The following is a 21,550-nucleotide window of genomic DNA, read 5'->3' on the forward strand; positions in this document are numbered from 1 at the left end:
TCCTGCTTACGCATTTACTGAGGCCAGAGGTGCGGAGTCTCGGTGTCAGCTGGAATTTAAAGCTGGGTTTCCTGGACCACATAAATCTATATATTTTAAGTAAAGCAGAAAACCTCAGTCAGTTCTTCGGGTGACTCCGGGAAAGGGAACCTGCTGGTGATGACAGCAGGATGGTGCCGCAGTAAATACAGAGGCAGCAAGGTATTTACGATCTCAGGGGAAAAGAAAGTCTCTCCGCCAGGTAAAGGTGACCTACATAGGCGCAAGCTGCAAATTCAGGATCATAGTGTTTCATTGATGAATTTTAATTCCAGGTATTAAATATGCAGGATGTCTGAGGCTGTCACTCATCATAGCCACTATAACCAGTATAACTAGTTAAATGGGTTTTCTCTTTAATCCTCTTTTTGTGAAAAACGTCCCTCAAAAATAAGAGGATCACTAGGCACCAGAATACTTTAACCCCAAATGATCAGATGGACTCTATGGAGGAAATCTAGCAAGTATTTCATTCCATCACAGCACACCCGCAGGAGAAGTGACATATTACACTGCTCCCATTGTCACCACAATGTGTGGGGTCCTCTTCAGTGTTCACTCATTCCAGATGAAGCTCAGAAACCTCGTTTCACGAATTTCTGAATTTTGTCTCGACTGGAAGTGGATCTTCTGAACCAAACTCAACAATCTCAAGTAAATTTTGGGCTAGCAGAATAGCAGCCGGTCCAGAAAATCACGGTCCATACTTACACAGTAGTTAAAATGGGTTTTCTAATAAGATAATTGAAGGTTTTGTATGGAGTGGTTTATAGCTCGTTGTCTTAGAGACCGACCACCACTACTAGATGTCAGAAAATGCTCAGTGCGAACAAGCGCTTTTCTATTGAGCTTGTAAGCCCAGTTTTGAAGCTAACTAGGATCCCCGGAGAACGCAGTTATCTCCTAATCCTGGCCAGCTTCAGAGCAGCGCTTACAAGCTAGATGGCTGCAGTGGTCGGACTCCTAGGCAACAAGCTGTAGTTAAAAGGAGGGGAAAAAAGTGTTAATGTTAATATCTCAAGAACGGATGCAAGTTTCAATAAACTGTAATTGTAAAAGTGATTGTGCTCTCCAATAATATCCATCTATGAAGGTGAGAATAACCCTTTAAACTGCCTATTTGAGAAAGAGAGGGTGTGAGGTATTGGACAATGGGTACTGGTATCTTCAGCCATACTACCAAGTTTTGAAGAGTCACGCTCCAGTATAGTTAAAGGGGGTATTCCCATCTCCAAGATCCTATTCCAATATGTAGTAGGAGGAATATTATTATTATTAATAGCAAATACCTTCAATTAGAAATTTAGCATAGTTCTTCTGATTCACCATGTTGCTTACCCCATGTGCCGGGCATTGCAGTAGCTTAGGTATCCAAGGTTATGATCATTAAGAACTAACTGTCACTATATCAGTGGTCATAACCATGGATACCTAAACTACTGCAATGCCCTGCACATGGGGTAAGTGACACAAATGTAGTATAGTTCTTCTGATTTAGCTATGTCACTTACCCCATGTGCAGGTCATTGCAGTGGCTTAGGTATCCAAGGTTATGACCACTGATCTAGTGACAGTAAGCTCTTAGTGATCAAAACGATGGATACTGAACTGTCACTATATCAATGGTCATAACCTTGGATACCAAAGCCACTGCAATGACCTGCACATGGGGTAAGTGACATAGCTAAATCCGAAGAACTATACTACATTTCTGTCACTTACCCCATGTGCAGGGCATTGCAGTGGCTTTGGTATCCAAGGTTATGACCATTGATATAGTGACAGTTAGTTCTTAGTGGTCATAACCATGGATACCCAAGCTACTGCAATGCCTTGCACATGGGGTAAGCGACATAGCGAATCAGAAGAACTATACCACATTTCTAAATATTATTATTACTACACCTACTACATATTGGGATAGGATCTTGGAGATGAGAATACCCCTTTAATGCAATATGGGTGCTTGCGCACCTATTTTCGTCATCTTTCATAGATCTTAATACTAATGATGCATGTGTGGGAAACTAAAACCAACTTGCCTCCCCTGGATGAAGTCAGAAGCCACTTTTAAGGGTAAATACCTACTACTATTTGGTGGAAGGAAGTGACTGGTTTGGCCACATTAAATAAAAGGTTTATCTAAGACAAATCTACACACTTATGCATTTTCTCTTTTCTTTCTTTGCAAATCCTCCTAATGTTGTTGACAGATGTCAGTGGCGTTTGGGCAAATATACTTTTCCGTCTCCGATTTCATGAGCATAATATTAAGACGTGATCGCTTTTGCAAGTGCCCGGAAGGGAGGGATCAGTCACTGGGAAACTGATGGAAGGCGACTATCATCACACACAAATCCTCCTCATTTTAGCTGAGGCAGAAAGGGGTCCGGACTTAAAGCCCCTGGAGATCTGATCCAAGTGCTCATCGAGTTACACATGACTGCAGCCAAAATCCCAGCAGGGAGGAAGCAAGTGAATGTCAGGTCTAATAGCAGATGGCAGCACGTGTGCGAGGCCACCGGCTGCCCCGGCCAATACATTTATTAGGAGTTTAAAGGATAGATGCTCCGTCCTATAGCAGGACTGCGTTGACGGCTTCCATAATTAATATTACAGCTGCCGACCCCCCAAAGTGATGCAACTCCTATCACATAGCTGCCCAAGATAGAGTAAGCGGGATTCAAAAGAAGCAGATCACAAGCACCAATCCAAATGTCATACGTCTTAAGCATTTAGCATGTCAAGGGGTTGCAAAATGTAGGAACATGAACCCTAAAGAATGAGCTCTACCTTCTGGCTCATAGAGGGGTGTTCCAAGCCTCAAAAGGTGGTCCACAGAAGACATATGGCAAGTCCTTTATAAAACAGTAGGGATCTGTCACCAGATTTCACAATATTATCTGCATATATTATATGGATTTTCAAAGTAAGTACGCCAGTCTCATCAGGTCTAAGAAATAAGTGTCAGAATGGCTTTGCGAAAAAATTTCCAGCCCTATATTACAAGGGAAACTGTAGCCTTATTAATGTTGCCCAAATTGCAGGCGGCATGAATCAGAACCTGGATGTACGATTGCAGCCAGGGATCCTTTTTTTTTGAAAAAATATGCTTTAAGGCTGCGTGCCCACTATGCGTTTTTCAAGCGTTTTTGCAGCGGAATTTCAGCAGCGAAAAAGCTTAAAAAACGTTTGGTAATACGTGCCCCATGTTCCCCAATGATAATCCGCATGTGCTGTGCACATGCTGCGGAAATTTTCGCTGTGGATCATCATTGCGGAAAAATCCGCAGCATGTCCATTAATTTTGCGGGAACGCGGCGTAATTGCCGCCATTGACTTGCATTGAATCGCTTAATATCCGCATTACTACATGTGCACATGCAGATATTAAGCGTTTCAATGTGCGGATAGTATCCGGGTCTGGAAAATAGGAGACTCTCCTCCAGACCCGGGTACCATAGTACTTGTAGTTAAAAAAGAATTAAAATAAAAAAACAACACATTATACTCACCTTCTGATGGCCCCCGGTCTCCTTTTCCGGTGCGTCCGGTGTCTTGGGCGGTTCGCGGTGGTGTAAAAGGACCTTCCATTACGTCATTTAGTCATGTGACAGGTCACGCAACCGCTGACGTCAGCGGTCTCGTGACCTGTCACATGACTAAATGACATCATGGAAGGTCCTTTTACACCACCGCGAGCCGTACAAGACACAGGACGCACCAGAAAAGGAGACCGGGGGCCATCAGAAGGTGAGTATAATGTGTTGTTTTTTTTTTTACCATTTTTAGTCTTTTTTAAAACTATTAACTTGGTCACACTATATAGATCCATGCCGGTTGCCAAGCAGTTTTCAAAGTGACGCTAAAATCACTTGGAAAAGCGCTTGATAACCCGAATGCGGAAATGCATGTGAAGAACGCTTGACAAAAGGTTCTACCTGGCAGGAAAAATGCATGTAAAATCCGCATGCTTTTTTTCCTGCCAGGGAGATGCAGAAAAAAAACGGAGCATTTCTGCATCGTGGCCACTTAGCCTTAAGATCCGGCTGGTGACCTTAGTAGGAAAACAGACTAGACCAGCTTTTCCCAGCGCTGCCGATTGACTGGTCTCTCCTTATGTACACACATGAAAGAGACCTGTCAATCAGCGATGCTGGGAGGAGCCGGCCAGGGGCAGAGTCGAACTAATTTTGTTTCTGTCTATGGTCTTTCAAAATTAAATTTTTGTTGAAGGATTATATCATTTTCAATTACAAAAGATACAAAAAAGAATAAACAGGACAAGATCAGTATCAATATATTGTAAAATATAAGTAGGACGTTCAATAAAACATCAATTTATAGGAAGAAAAAAGGAGGGAAGGGGAGAGAACATTTTAAGCCATCAGTATTCCAATTATGAGGTTACTAAAATCCAAAAGGGAACCATACTGTCACGCAAGGTGTGGGAAAGACTAAGTGTAACACGAAGGGAAGAAGGGAAGGAAGCCCAAACACTAGGGAAAGGGGGAGTGTAGACCCCTAGGCAAATCTAATATCACCCTGCCTACCCTACCGTCCCTATACAAGTTCCACACCTATCGCCGAGCAGGAACCTAAGCCTTGAATGTCGCTAGAGCTTAGCCCTAGATAGGGGACGGGACAGGGTGAGCACTAGTCAGGCCCGACTATAAAACTAAAGACAATCAAAAGGTAGACAAACAAAGGGGATACACTTAGCTTGAGCAGACACCAGAGAGATAACGCCAACTGTCCTCCAAGGGCACCAGAGAAGAAATTAGCCAACTGCTAGTGCTCCAAGCCTGCACAAAGATACATAGAAGTATCACCGGCAACTCTCTGGAGGAGAAACTGAGACTATTTATCTAACCAGCAAGGGTGTGTCAATCAGCAGCAGAAGGTGGAGGTAGCTGCTGGATCCTAAAGGAAGACGGATATAACAAACACTAAAGAGATGAGAGGATCAAGAAGGCGTCTGCAATGCCAAGCGCAGTGAGCTTCTGCAGCTGGCTCCAGAGCGACTGTCGGTCACACCTGACACATACATAGTGCAGTCAGTCGCGGAGCATAATCAGTAGAGAAAAGAAGAGCACCCAAGAAAAAGGGTCAGTCACGTCAGTCTGATAAGGTGGTAGGCATCGGATTCCTGGAATTCAATCCAGTCTCTCCAAGTCTCACAGTATCTACCCAGTCCGTGGAGGATTGGGCAATCAAAGGTTCCATCCTATTTAGAAGGGCTATTTCAGAGAACCACTCCTCCAGAGTAGGCGGAGAAGTACTTTTCCCGTGACGAGGAATGATATTCTTAGCAACCTGTATAAGGTAGCTTATTAAAGATATTTTGTATCTGGCGAAACCAGTTGGTATCATAAAGAGCAAAATATTCAAGAGAGTCGGGAACAGAGAGACTAGTCATTTTTTGAATAATTTGTCCATAAACCTCTTGTTATGGGACAGCTCCACCAAATGTGTGTCATTGTCCTCTCTTCCACTCCACATCTCCGGCATCTGATACTGTGGGAAACCACTTATGGAGTTATACGGGAACCTGGTACCATCTGGAGATAATCTTAAAGGAGGTCTCTTGAGCTTTGGTTGCAATGGAAGTTTTGTGAGCAAATTGAAAAAAATTTGACCTCAAAATATTTGCCCGATTCTTTTTCCCCATGCAGCGCAATAGGTTAGCCTATTAGGTGATTATAGAGCAATGAGATGGAGGGCGAGAGTGGAGATGATGAGAGGCAAAGTTTTTCAAAATTTGTAAGATCTTTATTGAGCCATCCAACTTTCTTAACATGGGAATAGAAATGTTGCAATTGTCTATAGTCGTAGTCGGCTCTTGGATGGATAGGGCAGTCCCGAAAGATCTCGTTGAGGGGTATTAAATATGCGTTAGACAGTACATGAGTAAAGTGAAGAGGGTGATATTTACTTCTTCCCAGAAATTGATTGGAAGTTAGTCCCGGTAAGAAGGTGAGATTGTCTGAGATTGGGTGTAATGGGCCCTGTGGGTCAATTCAACAGATATTATTGTCTCAGTGTAGGGTTAGGACTGTACAGAATGTGCTGTAGGATTGTTGAGAGGGTTTAAGGGCTGAGGGATGTTGGTTCCAGGAGAATGTTTTTGGACATATAGTTTGCACTATATGAGCCCAAAGTTTCCCATGTTGATGGTGAAAATAATCAAGTATTCTGGGATGGACTTCAGCCATATAGTATTTTCAACAATCCAGGAGACCGAGGCCTCCCATCTGTTTAGACCTGACTAAGATATCACCATGAGTAGGTGGACGACCAGTCGGTCTGGCCGGATCTTTAATGTACATTTCTACCTGACAGGGCACACCTGTGAAATGAAAACCATTTCCGGTGACTACCTCTTGAAGCTCATCAAGAGAATGCCAAGAGTGTGCAAAGCAGTCATCAAAGCAAAAGGTGGCTACTTTGAAGAACCTAGAATATAAGACATATTTTCAGTTGTTTCACACTTTTTTGTTATGTATATAATTCCACATGTGTTAATTCATAGTTTTGATGCCTTCAGTGTGAATGTACAATTTTCATAGTTTTGAAAATACAGAAAAATCTTTAAACGAGAAGGTGTGTCCAAACTTTTGGTCTGTACTGATATATATATATTTTTTTTTACTGTTCTTTGCCTGGGTTACTGGTCACTTCTGCAGTTTATCAGCAGTGGACGGTTTCTTAAGCAAGGAGTGCAGCGCTTGCAAGCTCAATGCTATAGAGCTTGCTAGCAATGCGCTGACGTTGGCAGGAATCGCTGGATCTTGAGACAGAGGCAAATCTGCCTCATATTGCAGAATCAGTGATCTCACATTTCAGGCTATGCTGCTAGTCTGAACTGTCAATCATCAGAAGCTCACCACCATCAAGGAACCACCCCTTTAATCCCCCAATTGGCACATGTAACAGTCAGGAACTAAAGCCACAGTGTCCTCTTCTATTTCGGAGGGATTAGTAGTGCAGGGTACATTGCAGCTTGTGGATGGATAGTTAGAAAAGGAAAGGGCGAAGAAGTTGAACTTCACTCTGCTGTAAATCTAGATCGCTCCCCAAAGACATCCTGATAATACGGATATTCGACGTCTGTCATAACCTCATTTATTATTCCGCAGAGTGCGAAACTACAGAGGCTGAACGAAACCAAATCAGAAAAACAATGAATGTAAATCAGTTTACAAAGAGTCACAGACTGTCACTCACAGTCACCACCTCCCCACCCAGAAAAAAGAAAAGAAACCATCATCTGGAAAGAGCGGAAAGTGTTCCATATACAAAGCCAAGTGTCAGGAAGCAGAACGTCTCCAGGAGAAGATGATGAGCACAGGGGCTTAGTGACACAGGAGATTAGTTCCTACAAAGCATTTTCTCATAAATGTGTCTGAAAAACTAAGTAAATCCACAAAGCATCAGATAGTGATTAAAGATCTATTTAAGGACCTCTATATTCTCACGAATCATTGGTCGATCACTAGAAATCACTTACTGCTGCTGCACATACCCAACTTTCAACAGAGATGATTACATTTCAGAAAGTGGGGAACAAAGTAAAATAAAATTCTACAATGCTCTGGTGATCTTTACCTAAAACAACAAAAAAAAAACTTTTTAACGTAAATGCATGTACTTGGGGCTAAAAATCCATATTGTAATTCTGTTTTATTAAAAATGTTGCCCCATTTCACTTTTACAGGCTTTGTTTCCAGCACATTCAACTTTGATATGGTCTATGGTCATAAATCCCCAGGAAGGAGCTTTTATTAAAAAAAAACTAACTAAAAAAAAACATGTAGAAACCCTTTCACTGGACTGTCAGAATGAAATCACTGATGGACTCTCAGTTAACTCATTCTGCAGCCAGCAGTAGACAGTGTATCACATAGGCTGCAATGTTTTTAAATAGAGCCAGATTACAAAAAAAAAAAAATGATTTCAAGCCAAAAATACATGCATTTAAGTAAGAAGAAATGGTCTCCAAAAGACATTTTGCAGTTAGGCGCAGTAACATTTACCAGTCAGCAGAAGTCACTGTGTCAACTATTCTGTATAAAAGGGGCTACAGCCTATCCGACTGCCCTCTACACCCTTATCCATCAATCCCATTTATCAGCTATTTCCATCGTCACCATTTTATTTCACGTGTCTCCCATTCAGAAAAAGATAGAAACATTTGCATACAGCTGTGTGAATGAGATCCGATGCTCACGTATGACTCGGAAGGATAGAAATCCTGCGCGGAAGGAGAGAAATCCTGCGCGGAAGGAGAGAAATCCTGCGCGGAAGGAAAAGAATTCCACAGTGTTTTAGATTAGTGGGATTTCCATTAATAAAATAACCAGCCCCTTCTGAAAGAAATTAAAAGTCTTATAATGGACCAATATACATTGTATGTATAGACCATGACAATCTCCATTTGTTCAGGTCCTTTTGTACTGCAATTTATTAATATTTTAGAAAAATTACATTTTTGCTAAGCGCTTGAATTCATGCCCATCAGAGGTGTTCTTGTATCCATACACATGGGGGACACACAGGAGAGGAGAAGCGCCATTCCCTGTGCAGCCGCATGTATGGCACAGGCAGCCCACAAGGGACTGGTTGGCTCTAACCTTACATAATTTACATGCAATATTATACCTAGAGAACAAAATGTTGATTTTTGGTTTCAGAAAACCTTAAAAGAAAAAAAAAAAAAATAATAATAATGGCATCAAAAAGGGCGTGGAGAACATGAATAACTTTTCCTAGACAGAGGATTAGTGTATCCATCAAGCTGCTAAATCACGGAAATGAAGAAAGCAAGGGACAATGGTTGCAAAGAACGGCCTAAAAATCGGGTCAGAATGACCTCCTTGTACCACATCACAGAAAAGGGGGGTATGGTAACGAAAAATGTCATAAATCTACATTTGTCACCAATTGTAGTTATATTAGACATGCTATGCATAGGCAGACAGGATTTACGCAGAATGTCAGGCTCTAATATTTGCTGCCGCTAGGTCTTGCTGATGTATAATGTCATATTGTGAATAAAGCATCATCTGATACTTCTAAAAAGAGTCTTCTGTACATTAACCCATTTACCCCCCGAAGGTGGTTTGCATGTTAATGACTAGGCCAATTTTTAAAATTCTGACCACTGTCAATTTAGGAAGTAATTACTCTGGAACGCTTCAACGGATCCCCCTGATTCTGAGACTGTTTTTTCGTGACATATTGTACTTTATGATTGTGGTAAAATTTCTTCGATATCACTTGCGTTTATTTGTGAAAAAACAAACAAACGGAAATTTAGCGAAAATTTCGCAATTTTCAAAATTTGACTTTTTATGCCCTTAAGAGAGATATGTTACACAAAATAGTTAATAAATAACATTTCCCACATGTCTACTTTACATCAGCACAATTTTGGAACCAAATTTTTTTTATTTTTTATTAGGGAGCTATAAGGGTTAAAAGATGACCAGCGATTTCTCATTTTTCCAACAAAATTCACAAAAACACTTTAGGGACCACATCATATTTGAAGTCACTTTGAGGGGTCTTTATGACAGAAAATACCCAAAAGTGACACCATTCTAAAAACTGCACCCCTCAAGGTGCTCAAAACCACATTCAAGAACTTTATTAACCCTTCAGGTGCTTCACAGGAAGTTTTGAAATGTGGAAGAAAAAAAAAAAAATGAACATTTAACTTTTTTCACAAAAATGTTACTTTAGACCCAATTTTTTTTTATTTTTGCAGGGGTAACAAGAAAAAATGGACCCCAAAATTTGTTGTGTAATTTCCCCTGAGCACGCTGATACCCCATAAGTGGGGAAAAAACACTGTTTGGGGGCACGGCAGGGCTCGGAAGGGAAGGAGCGCCATTTGACTTTTTGAATGTAAAATTTGCTTGAATAATTAGCAGACGCCATGTTGCGTTTGGGGAGCCCCTAATGTGCCTAAACAGTGGAAACCCCCCACAAGTGACACCATTTTGGAAACTAGACCCCTCAGGGAACTTATCTAGGTGTGTGGTGAGCACCTTGAACCCCCAGGTGCTTCACAGAAGTTTATATCATTGAGCCGTAAAAATAAAATTTTCACATTTTTCCCACAAAAATGTTTTTTTCAGCCCCCAATTTTGCAATGTTGTTTGTTGTGCAATTTCTCCTGAGTACGCAGATACCCCATATGTGGGGAAAATACAGTGTTTGAGCGCACAGCAGGGTTCAGAAGGGAAGGAGCACTGTGTGACTTTTTGAACGCAAAATTGGCTGAAATAGAGAGCAGACGCCATGTCGCGTTTGGAGAGCCCCTGGTGTGGCGAAATAGTGGAAACCCCCCACAAGTGACCCCATTTTGGAAACGACACCCCTCAAGGATTTTATCAAGGGGTATAGTGAACATTTTGAACCCAGAGGTACGACACAGAATTTGATAACATTAGGTCATCATATTGAAAAAGTTGTCATTAGTCTTGAGCGCAAGTGCTCGCTACTTGAGTTTTCATCGGGTACTCAGGTATGCACCATGTACTGCGTGTGCTCGAGTCCCTGCCCCGCATGTTTCACTGTTATTAGACACCCAAAAAAAAAAAACATGCGGGGATCGCTCGTGCATGGTATGCAATCCCCGTGAGGTTTTTTTAGGCCGCGAAGCATATGGGGCGGAGACTCGAGCATGTCACTCGAGCACCCGCGATACTCAATGCATACCCGAGCACCCGATGCAAACTCAAGTAGCGAGCACTTGCACTCAACACTAGTCGCCATATCATTTTTTTTTTTTACTTTTGAAAAAATCCCAACCCCCCTAGCACAACCCCAACCCTAACGTTTATTTTTTACGCCGTTCCTCGTGCGGTATAAATGATTAGATGACTTTATTCTTCAGGTTGGTGCGATTACAGCGATACCAGAATCATATTGGGTTTTTATGATTGACAGCTGTCACACACTAAAAGACGCATTGTTTTGTAAAATCTAGTTTTTGCATCGCCATATTTTGAGAGCTATAATTTTTCTATATTTTGGCCGACAGTCATGTGACGGCTTGTTTTTTGCAGGACAAGTTGACGTTATTGGTGCCATTTTCAGGTACGTGACATTTTTTGATCGCTTTCAATTCCGATTTTTGGGAAGCGTAATAGACAAAAACCAACAATTCAGGAATTGTTTTTTATTCTACTCCGCGTGTGGTAAAATTGATAAGGCAGCTTTATTCTTCGGGTCAGTACATTTACAGCGGTACCACATTTTTATCGTTTTTTTTTATGTTTTGGCGCTTTTACATAAAAACTATTTTATAGAAAAAAAGAATTGTTTTTGCTTCACTTTATTCTGAGAGCTATAACTTTATTTTTCGGATGATGGAGCTGTATGGCAGCTTGTTTTTTGCGGGACAAGTTGATGTTTTCAGTGGTACCATTTTTATTTACATTCGCTTTTTTGATTGCGTTTTATTCCATTTTTTGTTTGGCGGTATGATGAGTGGTTAACTAGTGGGACAGTTTTATAGGTAAGGTCGTTCTGGACGCGGCGATACAAAATATGTGTACTTTTATTTATTTTTTTATTTTTTTCATAATAATATTTATTGATGGGTATATTATATTTTTATTTTTTGGGGATTATTATTATTTTTTTTTTTCACTTTCTTACACTTTTACACTTTGTCTTTCACTTTTTGCAGCCTGATCGGCTGTATAACATAGAGAGCAGAAGAAGCTCCCTATGCTATATTCAGCCTGTCAGAGCTGCACAGGGAGAAGTTACTTTGGTCATGCACTGCGCATGACCAAAGTAACTTCCTGCCTCCTGGAGACCCGGATGTTGTCATGGCGACATCGGGTCATCATGACAACATCCGGGAGCCGCTGCAGACACTGTGGGACGCCGGGAGAGGAGGTGAGTATCTGCGCTTACCTCCCCTTGACCCCGCAATGCTGCGATCGAAATCAATCGCAGCATTGCGGGGGTTAATGTGCCGGGAGCGCTGCGGGACCACTTCTGGCACATAGCACTGGGTGTCAGCTGTAACAGTCAGCTGACACCCGGTGGCGATCACCCCGCACCGCTTGTGTGCGATCCCATTATGCTTAATAGTACGTCCTTGGCCCAATAGGCCCAGGGCACAAGGACGTACTATTACCACAAATGTCAGAGAGGGGTTAAATGGGAATTCCCACCGTCAATATCCTATCCCAATATGTAGTCGATGTAATAATATTAGCAAATACCTCCAATTAGAAATGTATAGTTCTTCTGGTTCGCCATGTCAGTTACCCCATGTGCAGGGCATAGCAGTAGCTTAGGTATCCATGATTACAATCACTAACAACTAACTGTCATTATACGAGTGGTCGTAACCATGGATACCTTAGCTACTGCAATGTCCTGGACATGGGGTAAGCGACATAGCGAATCAGAAGAACTATACTACTTTTCTAATTAGAGGTCTAAAACTGTCTGACAGCCATAAAAATTACACAAAATCTATAAAAAGAAAAAGAAAATGGGAATAGTAATTGGAAGATAGTAGGAGTGTTGAGTAGCGCTTTGTCTAAGTCTTTACTCTCCCCATAATCCAGATTGGTGGAAAAACGTATGGTCAGACAGTGCAGAAAAATTCAAAATGTGGGGAATTAAAAATAAAGAACTATATGAATAAAAATAAAGCTGAAACTATCAGTCTAGAAGCGGAAAAAAAATACATAGAAATAAAAAAAAGCTGGCACCATGAGTCTAGAATAAGGATAGAAGAGCAAAAATAAATAAAAATAATATTACCATATATAACTATAACCTGAGTAAGCAGTTCTTGAATTTCACCACAGATCTAGCATGAATTAGTGATGTAAATCATGGCTGTATAAGAAACGAAAGTCAACTTTATTCATCAGATGGGGTTAGATCTCTGGGGGATAGCAGCAGGCCAAGTGCAAGTGTGGAGCCAAGCAAAGAAGCGTCTCCCGGAAGCAGAGAAGATCATACAGGGCTATAGCTACAAAAAAAATAAGAAAAACAGCCCCTATTTACTCAAGATAAACTATAAAAGCTGCAGGACAGGGAAGAGGCTAACAGAGAAGAATTCAAACAAGGAAGGTTTATATGAAGAAGCAGCTTGGCAGACAGGACACAAGAGGAGGAGTGCAGGGAAGAGAGATCAGCGATACAGTATAGGGAATAGGCACAATGGCAGGGGGTGAATGACTAAAGAATGTCAGATGAAACCAGAATGGATAAAAAAAAAGTCACTGAGAACTAAGAAAACAAAAAGGCTGCTGCACAAGATAAGTATACTCTGCTGCCTGTAGAAAAGGGAGAAAAGGGGAGTGGAGAAGAAAGAGGGAGCACGACCAAGAAAGGGAGAGACGGGGAGTGGAGGAGAAAAAGAGAGAGCGCAAGCAAGAAAGGGACAGATGGGGAGTGGAGGAGAAAGAGGGAGGGCAACCAAGAAAGGGAGAGAAGGGGAGTGAAGGAGAAAGAGGGAGCGGGACCAAGAAAGGGAGAGAAGGGGAGTGGAGGAGAAAGAGGGAGCGAGACCAAGAAAGGGACAGACGGGGAGTGTAGGAGAAAGAGGGAGCGCAACCAAGAAAGGGAGAGAAGGGGAGTGGAGGAGAAAGAAAGAGCAAGCACGACCAAGAAAGGGAGAGAAGGAGTGGAGGAGAAAGAGGGAGTGCGACCAAGAAAGGGAAAGAAGGGGAGTGGAGGAGAAAGAGGGAGTGCGACCAAGAAAGGGAAAGAAGGGGAGTGGAGAAGAAAGAGGGAGTGCGACCAAGAAAGGGAAAGAAGGGGAGTGGAGGAGAAAGAGGGAGTGCGACCAAGAAAGGGAGAGAAGGAGTGGAGGAGAAAGAGGGAGTGCGACCAAGAAAGGGAAAGAAGGGGAGTGGAGGAGAAAGAGGGAGTGCGACCAAGAAAGGGAAAGAAGGGGAGTGGAGAAGAAAGAGGGAGTGCGACCAAGAAAGGGAAAGAAGGGGAGTGGAGGAGAAAGAGGGAGTGCGACCAAGAAAGGGAAAGAAGGGGAGTGGAGGAGAAAGAGGGAGTGCGACCAAGAAAGGGAAAGAAGGGGAGTGGAGGAGAAAGAGGGAGTGCGACCAAGAAAGGGAAAGAAGGGGAGTGGAGGAGAAAGAGGGAGTGCGACCAAGAAAGGGAGAGAAGGGGAGTGGAGGAGAAAGAGGGAGCGCAACCAAGAAAGGGACAGACGGGGAGTGGAGGAGAAAGAGGGAGCGCAACCAAGAAAGGGACAGAGGGGGAGTGGAGGAGAAAGAGGGAGCACGACTAAGAAAGGGAGAGAAGGGGAGTGGAGGAAAAAGAGGGAGCGTGACCAAGAAAGGGAGAGAAGGGGAGTGGAGGAGAAAGAGGGAGCGTGACCAAGAAAGGGAGAGAAGGGGAGTGGAGGAGAAAAAGAGAGCACAACCAAGAAAGGGAGAGAAGGGGAGGGGAGGAGAAAGAGGGAGCGCGACCAAGAAAGGAAGAGATGGGGAGGGGAGGAGAAAGAGGGAGCGCGACCAAGAAAGGAAGAGATGGGGAGAAGTGGAGAAAAAGCAAGCACGACCAAGAACAGAGGAGAAAGAACAAAAAAGGAAAAGAAAACAAAGAAAAAACTGAAAAATAAAAAGTTTACAGAGACAGGCGGAACAGAGTCATTGCAGACACAAGTGAGGAGACAGACAGATTTAGAACATTGAAAGAAAATGCAAATAGTAAAAAGGAATAAAAGAAAAAAAAAAAAAAAAGAAAAATATACAGAAAAGGTAGTGAAAAGACACTTTTCACATAAGGCAATTTGTCACCTTCTTCCTTACAGAATGGGGATTTGTACATGACCTCAGATAAGAAATGATTCATTGTTCTCAGTGGGAGAAACAAAATAATCTTATAGTTATGATACCTGTCAATGGCCAACTGAAAAGATGGCAACAAATGGCAAAAATGTATCAACCACTGAGGACTCTCACATTTTAATATTTTTCTACAATAATCTGAGGAATCGGCTCCAGAGACAGTGAGTGCCATCGTCTAGGACAATAAGAGTTCACACCACTTATCTAACTAAGCTAATGGGGCCAACAGCCCGAAACACTGTGTCTGCAAATTGAGATTCTGATTTGGCTTTTATCCTAAGTCATATTGCACGACTCGTTAAAGGGATGATTGTGACTTGTAGGATTGCTGCTTCCAATAGGTGGCGCTATACATACTAAGCTAATGAAGGATCCATTCTCTGAGCATAGTTTTTTTTAATGTCCATTTATTCTGCCGTCTCTGCTCTTCTTGTGTATACATTTGTATTTCTTCAGATACTTTGTTATACCATGCCTGATGAAGTAGTCTTGAAAGCTTGTTTTGTAAAATCACTTATTTTTTGTTATAACTTTTAACTACAAGATTATTTTGTTTCTCCCACTTAGAACAATTAAATATTTTTTTCATCTGCTACCAAAACTTTTTTTTCTTATAAGAAAGATTCACACAGATCGTGGTGGGGGAGTTTAGCAACCCCCGCCCCCATGAACGAAAAAGGAAAAAACACACAAGCGTTTGCTTGTATTTCTCATTCAGAACTGTGGCACTAGGAACCATTTCTGAAGACCTCTGGGCTCCTAGGATTTCTGTGTCCAGAATTTTTATGCGGTAATGTATTTCTGCCTTCACATAGAAGTCTTGTGATATCATGCGGTGACCATCATGTGAGGCAAATAGAAAAACTATGTTATATTTGTGCCACTCTCAGGATAGCATATGACCTAAATAGATCATAGATTGAGGTCCAAGAGTTGAGACCTCCAACTATTTTGGAATGAAGGAGCCCTGACCCATTGTATATCGGGAGTATATGACTAGAGATGAGCGGAGAGAAGGAAGAGAGAAGGAAGAGAGAAGGAAGAGAGAAGGAAGAGAGAAGGAAGAGAGAAGGAAGAGAGAAGGAAGAGAGAAGGAAGAGAGAAGGAAGAGAGAAGGAAGAGAGAAGGAAGAGAGAAGGAAGAGAGAAGGAAGAGAGAAGGAAGAGAGAAGGAAGAGAGAAGGAAGAGAGAAGGAAGAGAGAAGGAAGAGAGAAGGAAGAGAGAAGGAAGAGAGAAGGAAGAGAGAAGGAAGAGAGAAGGAAGAGAGAAGGAAGAGAGAAGGAAGAGAGAAGGAAGAGAGAAGGAAGAGAGAAGGAAGAGAGAAGGAAGAGAGAAGGAAGAGAGAAGGAAGAGAGAAGGAAGAGAGAAGGAAGAGAGAAGGAAGAGAGAAGGAAGAGAGAAGGAAGAGAGAAGGAAGAGAGAAGGAAGAGAGAAGGAAGAGAGAAGGAAGAGAGAAGAGAGAGAAGGAAGAGAGAAGGAAGAGAGAAGGAAGAGAGAAGGAAGAGAGAAGGAAGAGAGAAGAAGAGAGAAGGAAGAGAGAAGGAAGAGAGAAGGAAGAGAGAAGGAAGAGAGAAGGAAGAGAGAAGGAAGAGAGAAGGAAGAGAGAAGGAAGAGAAGGAGAGGAAGGAAGAGAGAAGGAAGAGAGAGAAGGAAGAGAGAAGGAAGGAGAGAAGAAGAGAGAAGGAAGAGAGAAGGAAGAGAGAAAGAGAGAAGGAAGAGAGAGAGGAAGAGAGAAGGAAGAGAGAAGGAAGAGAGAAGGAAGAGAGAAGGGAAGAGATTCCCCAGCTCCAAAGTTAGAGTAACCTATTGATTTCTATGGGCTTCAGGTTCAAGTTCGGGTACAGTTCTGGTACCCAAGTCAAACTTTGGACAAAAGTAAGGTCGAACCTGACTAACCCAAACTTCTCATCCTATATATGACAAATGTCAGATAGTTGCGTGCCCACACCCATGTCCAAAAATGTGTCCCCAATCCAGTGTTCCTGCAGTCGTCCGGCCACTGGCGAGGAGGTAGTGGGACCATTTACTCTGCTGTATTCTGAACTCCTATAGCAATGAATAAAAAGAGCCGGCACCTCTGCACTCACTGGTGGCAAACAAACCCAGCCACCTTTCCATTCAGTTTCTTCCCAGTTTTCAGACACAGTCCCTTGTTCTCCCAAAAGGAACACAGTCCGAGAAGGGAGATCTCTGCTTAACCCACAGACACTTCATAAACGTTTAAGATGTGAAAACATCTTAAAACATACAGGATAAGTTGGCTCAAAAGTTATTCCCACCTTTTAAAGTGATGACAATGGCAAAGATATACCATCAGTTGTCATCGGTGCAGATCAAATATCAGCAAACCAAATGATGTTTGGCCATAAAGGCATTCAAATGGGGAACGTCCGAGCACATTCACAAGATTGATAAGGAACCCAACAGTGGGACACCCAAAGATCAGCTGTTTTTTGGATAGGAGATAGCCGCTTTATTTTAGGCCTTTAAATAGAGCTACTACAGTACAATAATTGGGAAATAAAAAAGGATAACTCTTAAAAAGGGATGTCCACTACTGAACAACCTCTTAAAAGCTAAAAATGTGCATTATAAAATAAAAAATATATTCATTCTTGCCTGGCGGACCGGCGCCGTGTCTTCTCCCAAGAATCACGAGACATTGTTATGTCATCTAAGTGTTGCAACCAATAAGCAGCTCCTGATTGGCTGCAGTCTTTCGCCGATTGGCAGCAGCGGTCTCATGGCCACCAGAAGACATAGCACTGCTAGTAGAGGAATGGCGAGTATGTTTTATTTTTTATCTTATGTTGCACAGTTAATTTGTTAAAGGATTGTCCAGTAGTGGACACAAACCCTGGAAGGTTTTCCCTCTTTTGGCAGTCTTTTTCAGACAGATGGTATTAATGCACATTTGTTTATTATGAGTAATAGTTATCTGGAAATATTTTACTACTGTTCAAAAGAGGCAACGGGGGAAAATCAAGACCAAACTGCAACATTTAAATAAACCAAATATATCACATTGCTTTTTTCTATTGTACGCGTGTTACATATAACTTCATTTCTCTAGGACTTGCTTTCCAATCGATGGACACACAGGCACATAGCTCATTACAGGGTCAGGGGCAAGGAGCAAGCAGGGGCAGGGAACAAGCAGGGGCAGGGAACAAGCAGGGGCAGGGAACAAGCAGGGGCACCTGTGTGATCATCACATGGCCATGAAACATTTTCACCCACTGGAAGCAAATAAAGTGATTGACAGCAAGCAGAGATTTTGAACACCATGTAGAATGAATATGAGAAAGTTGTTTTGGAAAAGCTTATACAATTTCATTACGCCAAGATTTTGCATTTACTTTCTGTATCTGTAAAAAAAAAAAAAAGGGATAATAATCAGTGCATATAAAGCATTGATACCTCTCATGCTGTGCGCATTCGGACCACAGAACCATGGTAATAGGAGCAGGAACAGCAGGTACATCAGGGACAATACGTTGTAACGAAATAGACAGGCTGTGGAAGGTAAAAGAAAAAAATAAAAGTCAATTTCAGTATATCAGGGTTAAAACACACACACACACACACACACACACACACACACACACACACACGACATGATGGTAGCAATTGTACAACAGCTTGAGTCATGTTGGACCAAACAGCTTGTGCATGTACTGTAAAGGAGGCCCATGCAACGATGACGATGTGGACCGGAGAATGCCCCAAAAAGAAGGTTTCTGCTATGTAATCTGAGAGCATCATGATGTAGGGGCTTAAACCCTGATTCCAGCAATGTGTCACTTACTAGGCGGTTTAAATACTATCAGCGTTTTATCAGCAAGAGATTATCATTCCAGGACTAGGTGTCATGTGCCTCCTGGTCCAACCACACCCCCAGCACTGATTGGCAGTTTCTTGTGCATAATGTATAGTGACAGAAAGCTGCTAATCAGTGGTGTGGGCGGGTTATACAGGGCCAGAAGTGCTGATGTGCAAGTAAGAAAACAGTCAAGTGCTGCAGCTCCTTCAGTCTCCGGATTGGAGGGGCTTCCAAAGGTTAGACCCCCACTGATCATAAATTATATACCATCACTTCGCAAAATGGCAATAACCCATAGACTCATGAGTAAAAAGCATTTGCTATATCCTGTGGATGATAAATGCTTTACTCTGTGGTTTTCCAAACACAGAAGGAGGATGAGAATACAGGATGGTTTAATCAACCGCTGTCTGCAACCACAAAACAGTCACATACTGAATACAAAAAACACTGAAATTTTGGGAAGCCGTGAAGCTGGCAGGCCGGCTGTTTACAATATATTGTTATTCTACAGCTAAGATTAGACGAGGCGGACGTGCACCTAATTAAAAGTTCTCATTCAACTTTAGGCTCCTGAAGAGCGAGAATCTTGAACATTAGTGCAATATAGTTCTGACCACATGCAAAGGCTAATTTAGGACAATGCCAGACCCAAGAGAACAGTAATAAATTCTGTAGCTGCGCCCTCAGATGTAAGGCTCAGTGCACACTGTCTTATCTCGAGGATTAGCAGGAACAGATATGGGTGCATAAAAAAAAAAAATAAAAAAAAAAAAACAAAAACACACACACACAAAGTTATTTATGGCCATAAAAACTAGGCCGAAATGCAGAACTAGTATGTGAAAAAAATAAAGTACACCCCAGGAATCAATAGCTTTAGTTAAGATACAACTTTGAAAACTTTAGCCATACTGCCATGTTATTTTTAGAAAGCAGAAGCTTTCTGCTGTTAATTCTTCAAAAGTTTTTTTTTTTTTTTTAATTGTACTGTCATAAATTTGCACATTGACCTTACTGAGGCCTTTAGAGTCTGAGGTGTAGCTCTTAGGTTTCCTTTTTTTTATTTTTTTATTTAGCAAGATCTCAGAGCATAATAAATATTATTAATTATAATAATAAATAATATTAAGCTGCTGCTGCTACATTTTGTGTGACTTCCACTTCTGGGAGGATCGATAACCATCTTGAATGATTTCCAGTTGTGAATAATCTTTTTCACTATAGAATTATGGCCTCCAACTTGTTTGGCAATGGCCTTAAAATACTTTTTCAGATTGATGGGCAGCAATTAATTATCTAATATAATTACAGATTTTTTACCTCCTTGGCATTTTGTTAACACATGATTGAATGCTCCAGACAAGCAAAACTTCTGCTTTTATAGAGCTGATCACACTTGCTAATGAACAATTAATTAATGGCTTTTCATTAGCAGCTGACTGCTAATTACCATGTTTATTTGTATGGGAGCAGAAAGGGGGTACATTATTTAGCAAAAACAGGGAGAAAAAGGAAGAAGCGGTGTGTGAAAAATTATGACATGGTGTAATTTGTCATGTGGTTGTATTTACCCAATTTTAAGACTCTCTAAGGAACAGATTTTTTTTTAATGCCCTAATACGTAATCCTAGAATTTAAAGAGTTAGTTTTTCTCATGACTGTATACATTGGAATGCTATGGACAATGTCATATGCCGCTGTCAAAATTTTTTAGTCTCATATTGGTTATCACAAGGAGTCATAAAAAACTATATGCCATCCCAGAACTGTAACCCCAAAAATGTCACAAAAGTTTCATGTATAACCAGTGCTAAGAATACGTCTGAAACCAAAAAGACAGACCCCGGCTGTAATATTTATAGAGATAGGGTTTAAGTAATAACTTAAAATGCCATAGAAAAAAAAATAATAATATGGCACGTATTGCATTCTGTACATGACACACATGAAGAAAATCAAAGTTCAACAATGGAAACATTTCAAAAGATTGGACTTCTGAGAATTAGAATTTAACATTCGGGACCATTCTGGGAAAGTATGTGCCGGGAATGGTCATGCTTTGCTCAGAGTTTCCATACAGTGTTGTTAGCGGCCATTATGCTATATAATGTCAATGGGGGTTTATTAGGAAGGGTGTCATTTTGATACACCTCATGGTTCGTTTGCCAACAATGGTTAAAATAATCACTTCAAAAGAAGCTTTACAGATTGGACATCGTTCCGGCAATTAACGACAGCACATTCTTATCCTGTGAGCCGCCTATAAACATAAGAAGGAAAGATCCTATACGTTATGAGCGGGCAGACACTGATATTTTAGAAAAAAAGATCTGTGTCGTAAGACCATTAAAATTATAGGACCTGATACCATGCATAAAGGATTTTTCACACGAGCTGACAGTCTAGGAACAAGCGTTCATAGACACGCACATTCCCAATTGGTGGTCCATCTAAAACGTGCCGCTGATCAGATTGGATCGTTTAAGGCCAATAAAAGGTCCATTGAATGCGGCAAGCACCAATGGGGTACATACAAGTCAATGGTTTAAAAGGCCCCATCACACAGGTGGATACAACCTGTAAGGGCACAGAACTATTAAGGTCATTGCTCATGCTCCATACATGTTGTCGGCTATCTACAATAACTTAAAGGATCATCTAAAAGATCCAATCAGCCAACAAACGAGTGAGAAACGGAGCGGAGAAAAACAAAACAAAGACGGCATGGTTACCCCCAGAATCTGCCTTCTGATCCAGTTCCACCACTCCAACAGTTTCTTCCAGATTGTCAGAGATTACATCTTGACCGTCAGTCACTTGACTGCTGAGG

The 21,550-nt window shown here is 41.6% G+C and overlaps 1 protein-coding gene across 1 annotated transcript in view; it reads right to left on the reverse strand.

Moving 5' to 3' along the window:
- Window positions 1-21,550, reverse strand: part of PIEZO1 (piezo type mechanosensitive ion channel component 1 (Er blood group)) — a 129,125-nt gene that overhangs the window by 59,686 nt on the left and 47,889 nt on the right. The window contains exon 2 of the mRNA XM_073659170.1: window positions 18,315-18,410. Coding sequence (XP_073515271.1) covers window positions 18,315-18,410 — 96 coding nt within the window. The remainder of the gene's footprint in view (window positions 1-18,314; window positions 18,411-21,550) is intronic.

Source organism: Phyllobates terribilis, unplaced genomic scaffold, assembly GCF_046119375.1.
Source record: "Phyllobates terribilis strain yellow unplaced genomic scaffold, ASM4611937v1 Scaffold_13__5_contigs__length_258822181, whole genome shotgun sequence".
Classification (NCBI taxonomy): Eukaryota; Metazoa; Chordata; class Amphibia; order Anura; family Dendrobatidae; genus Phyllobates; species Phyllobates terribilis.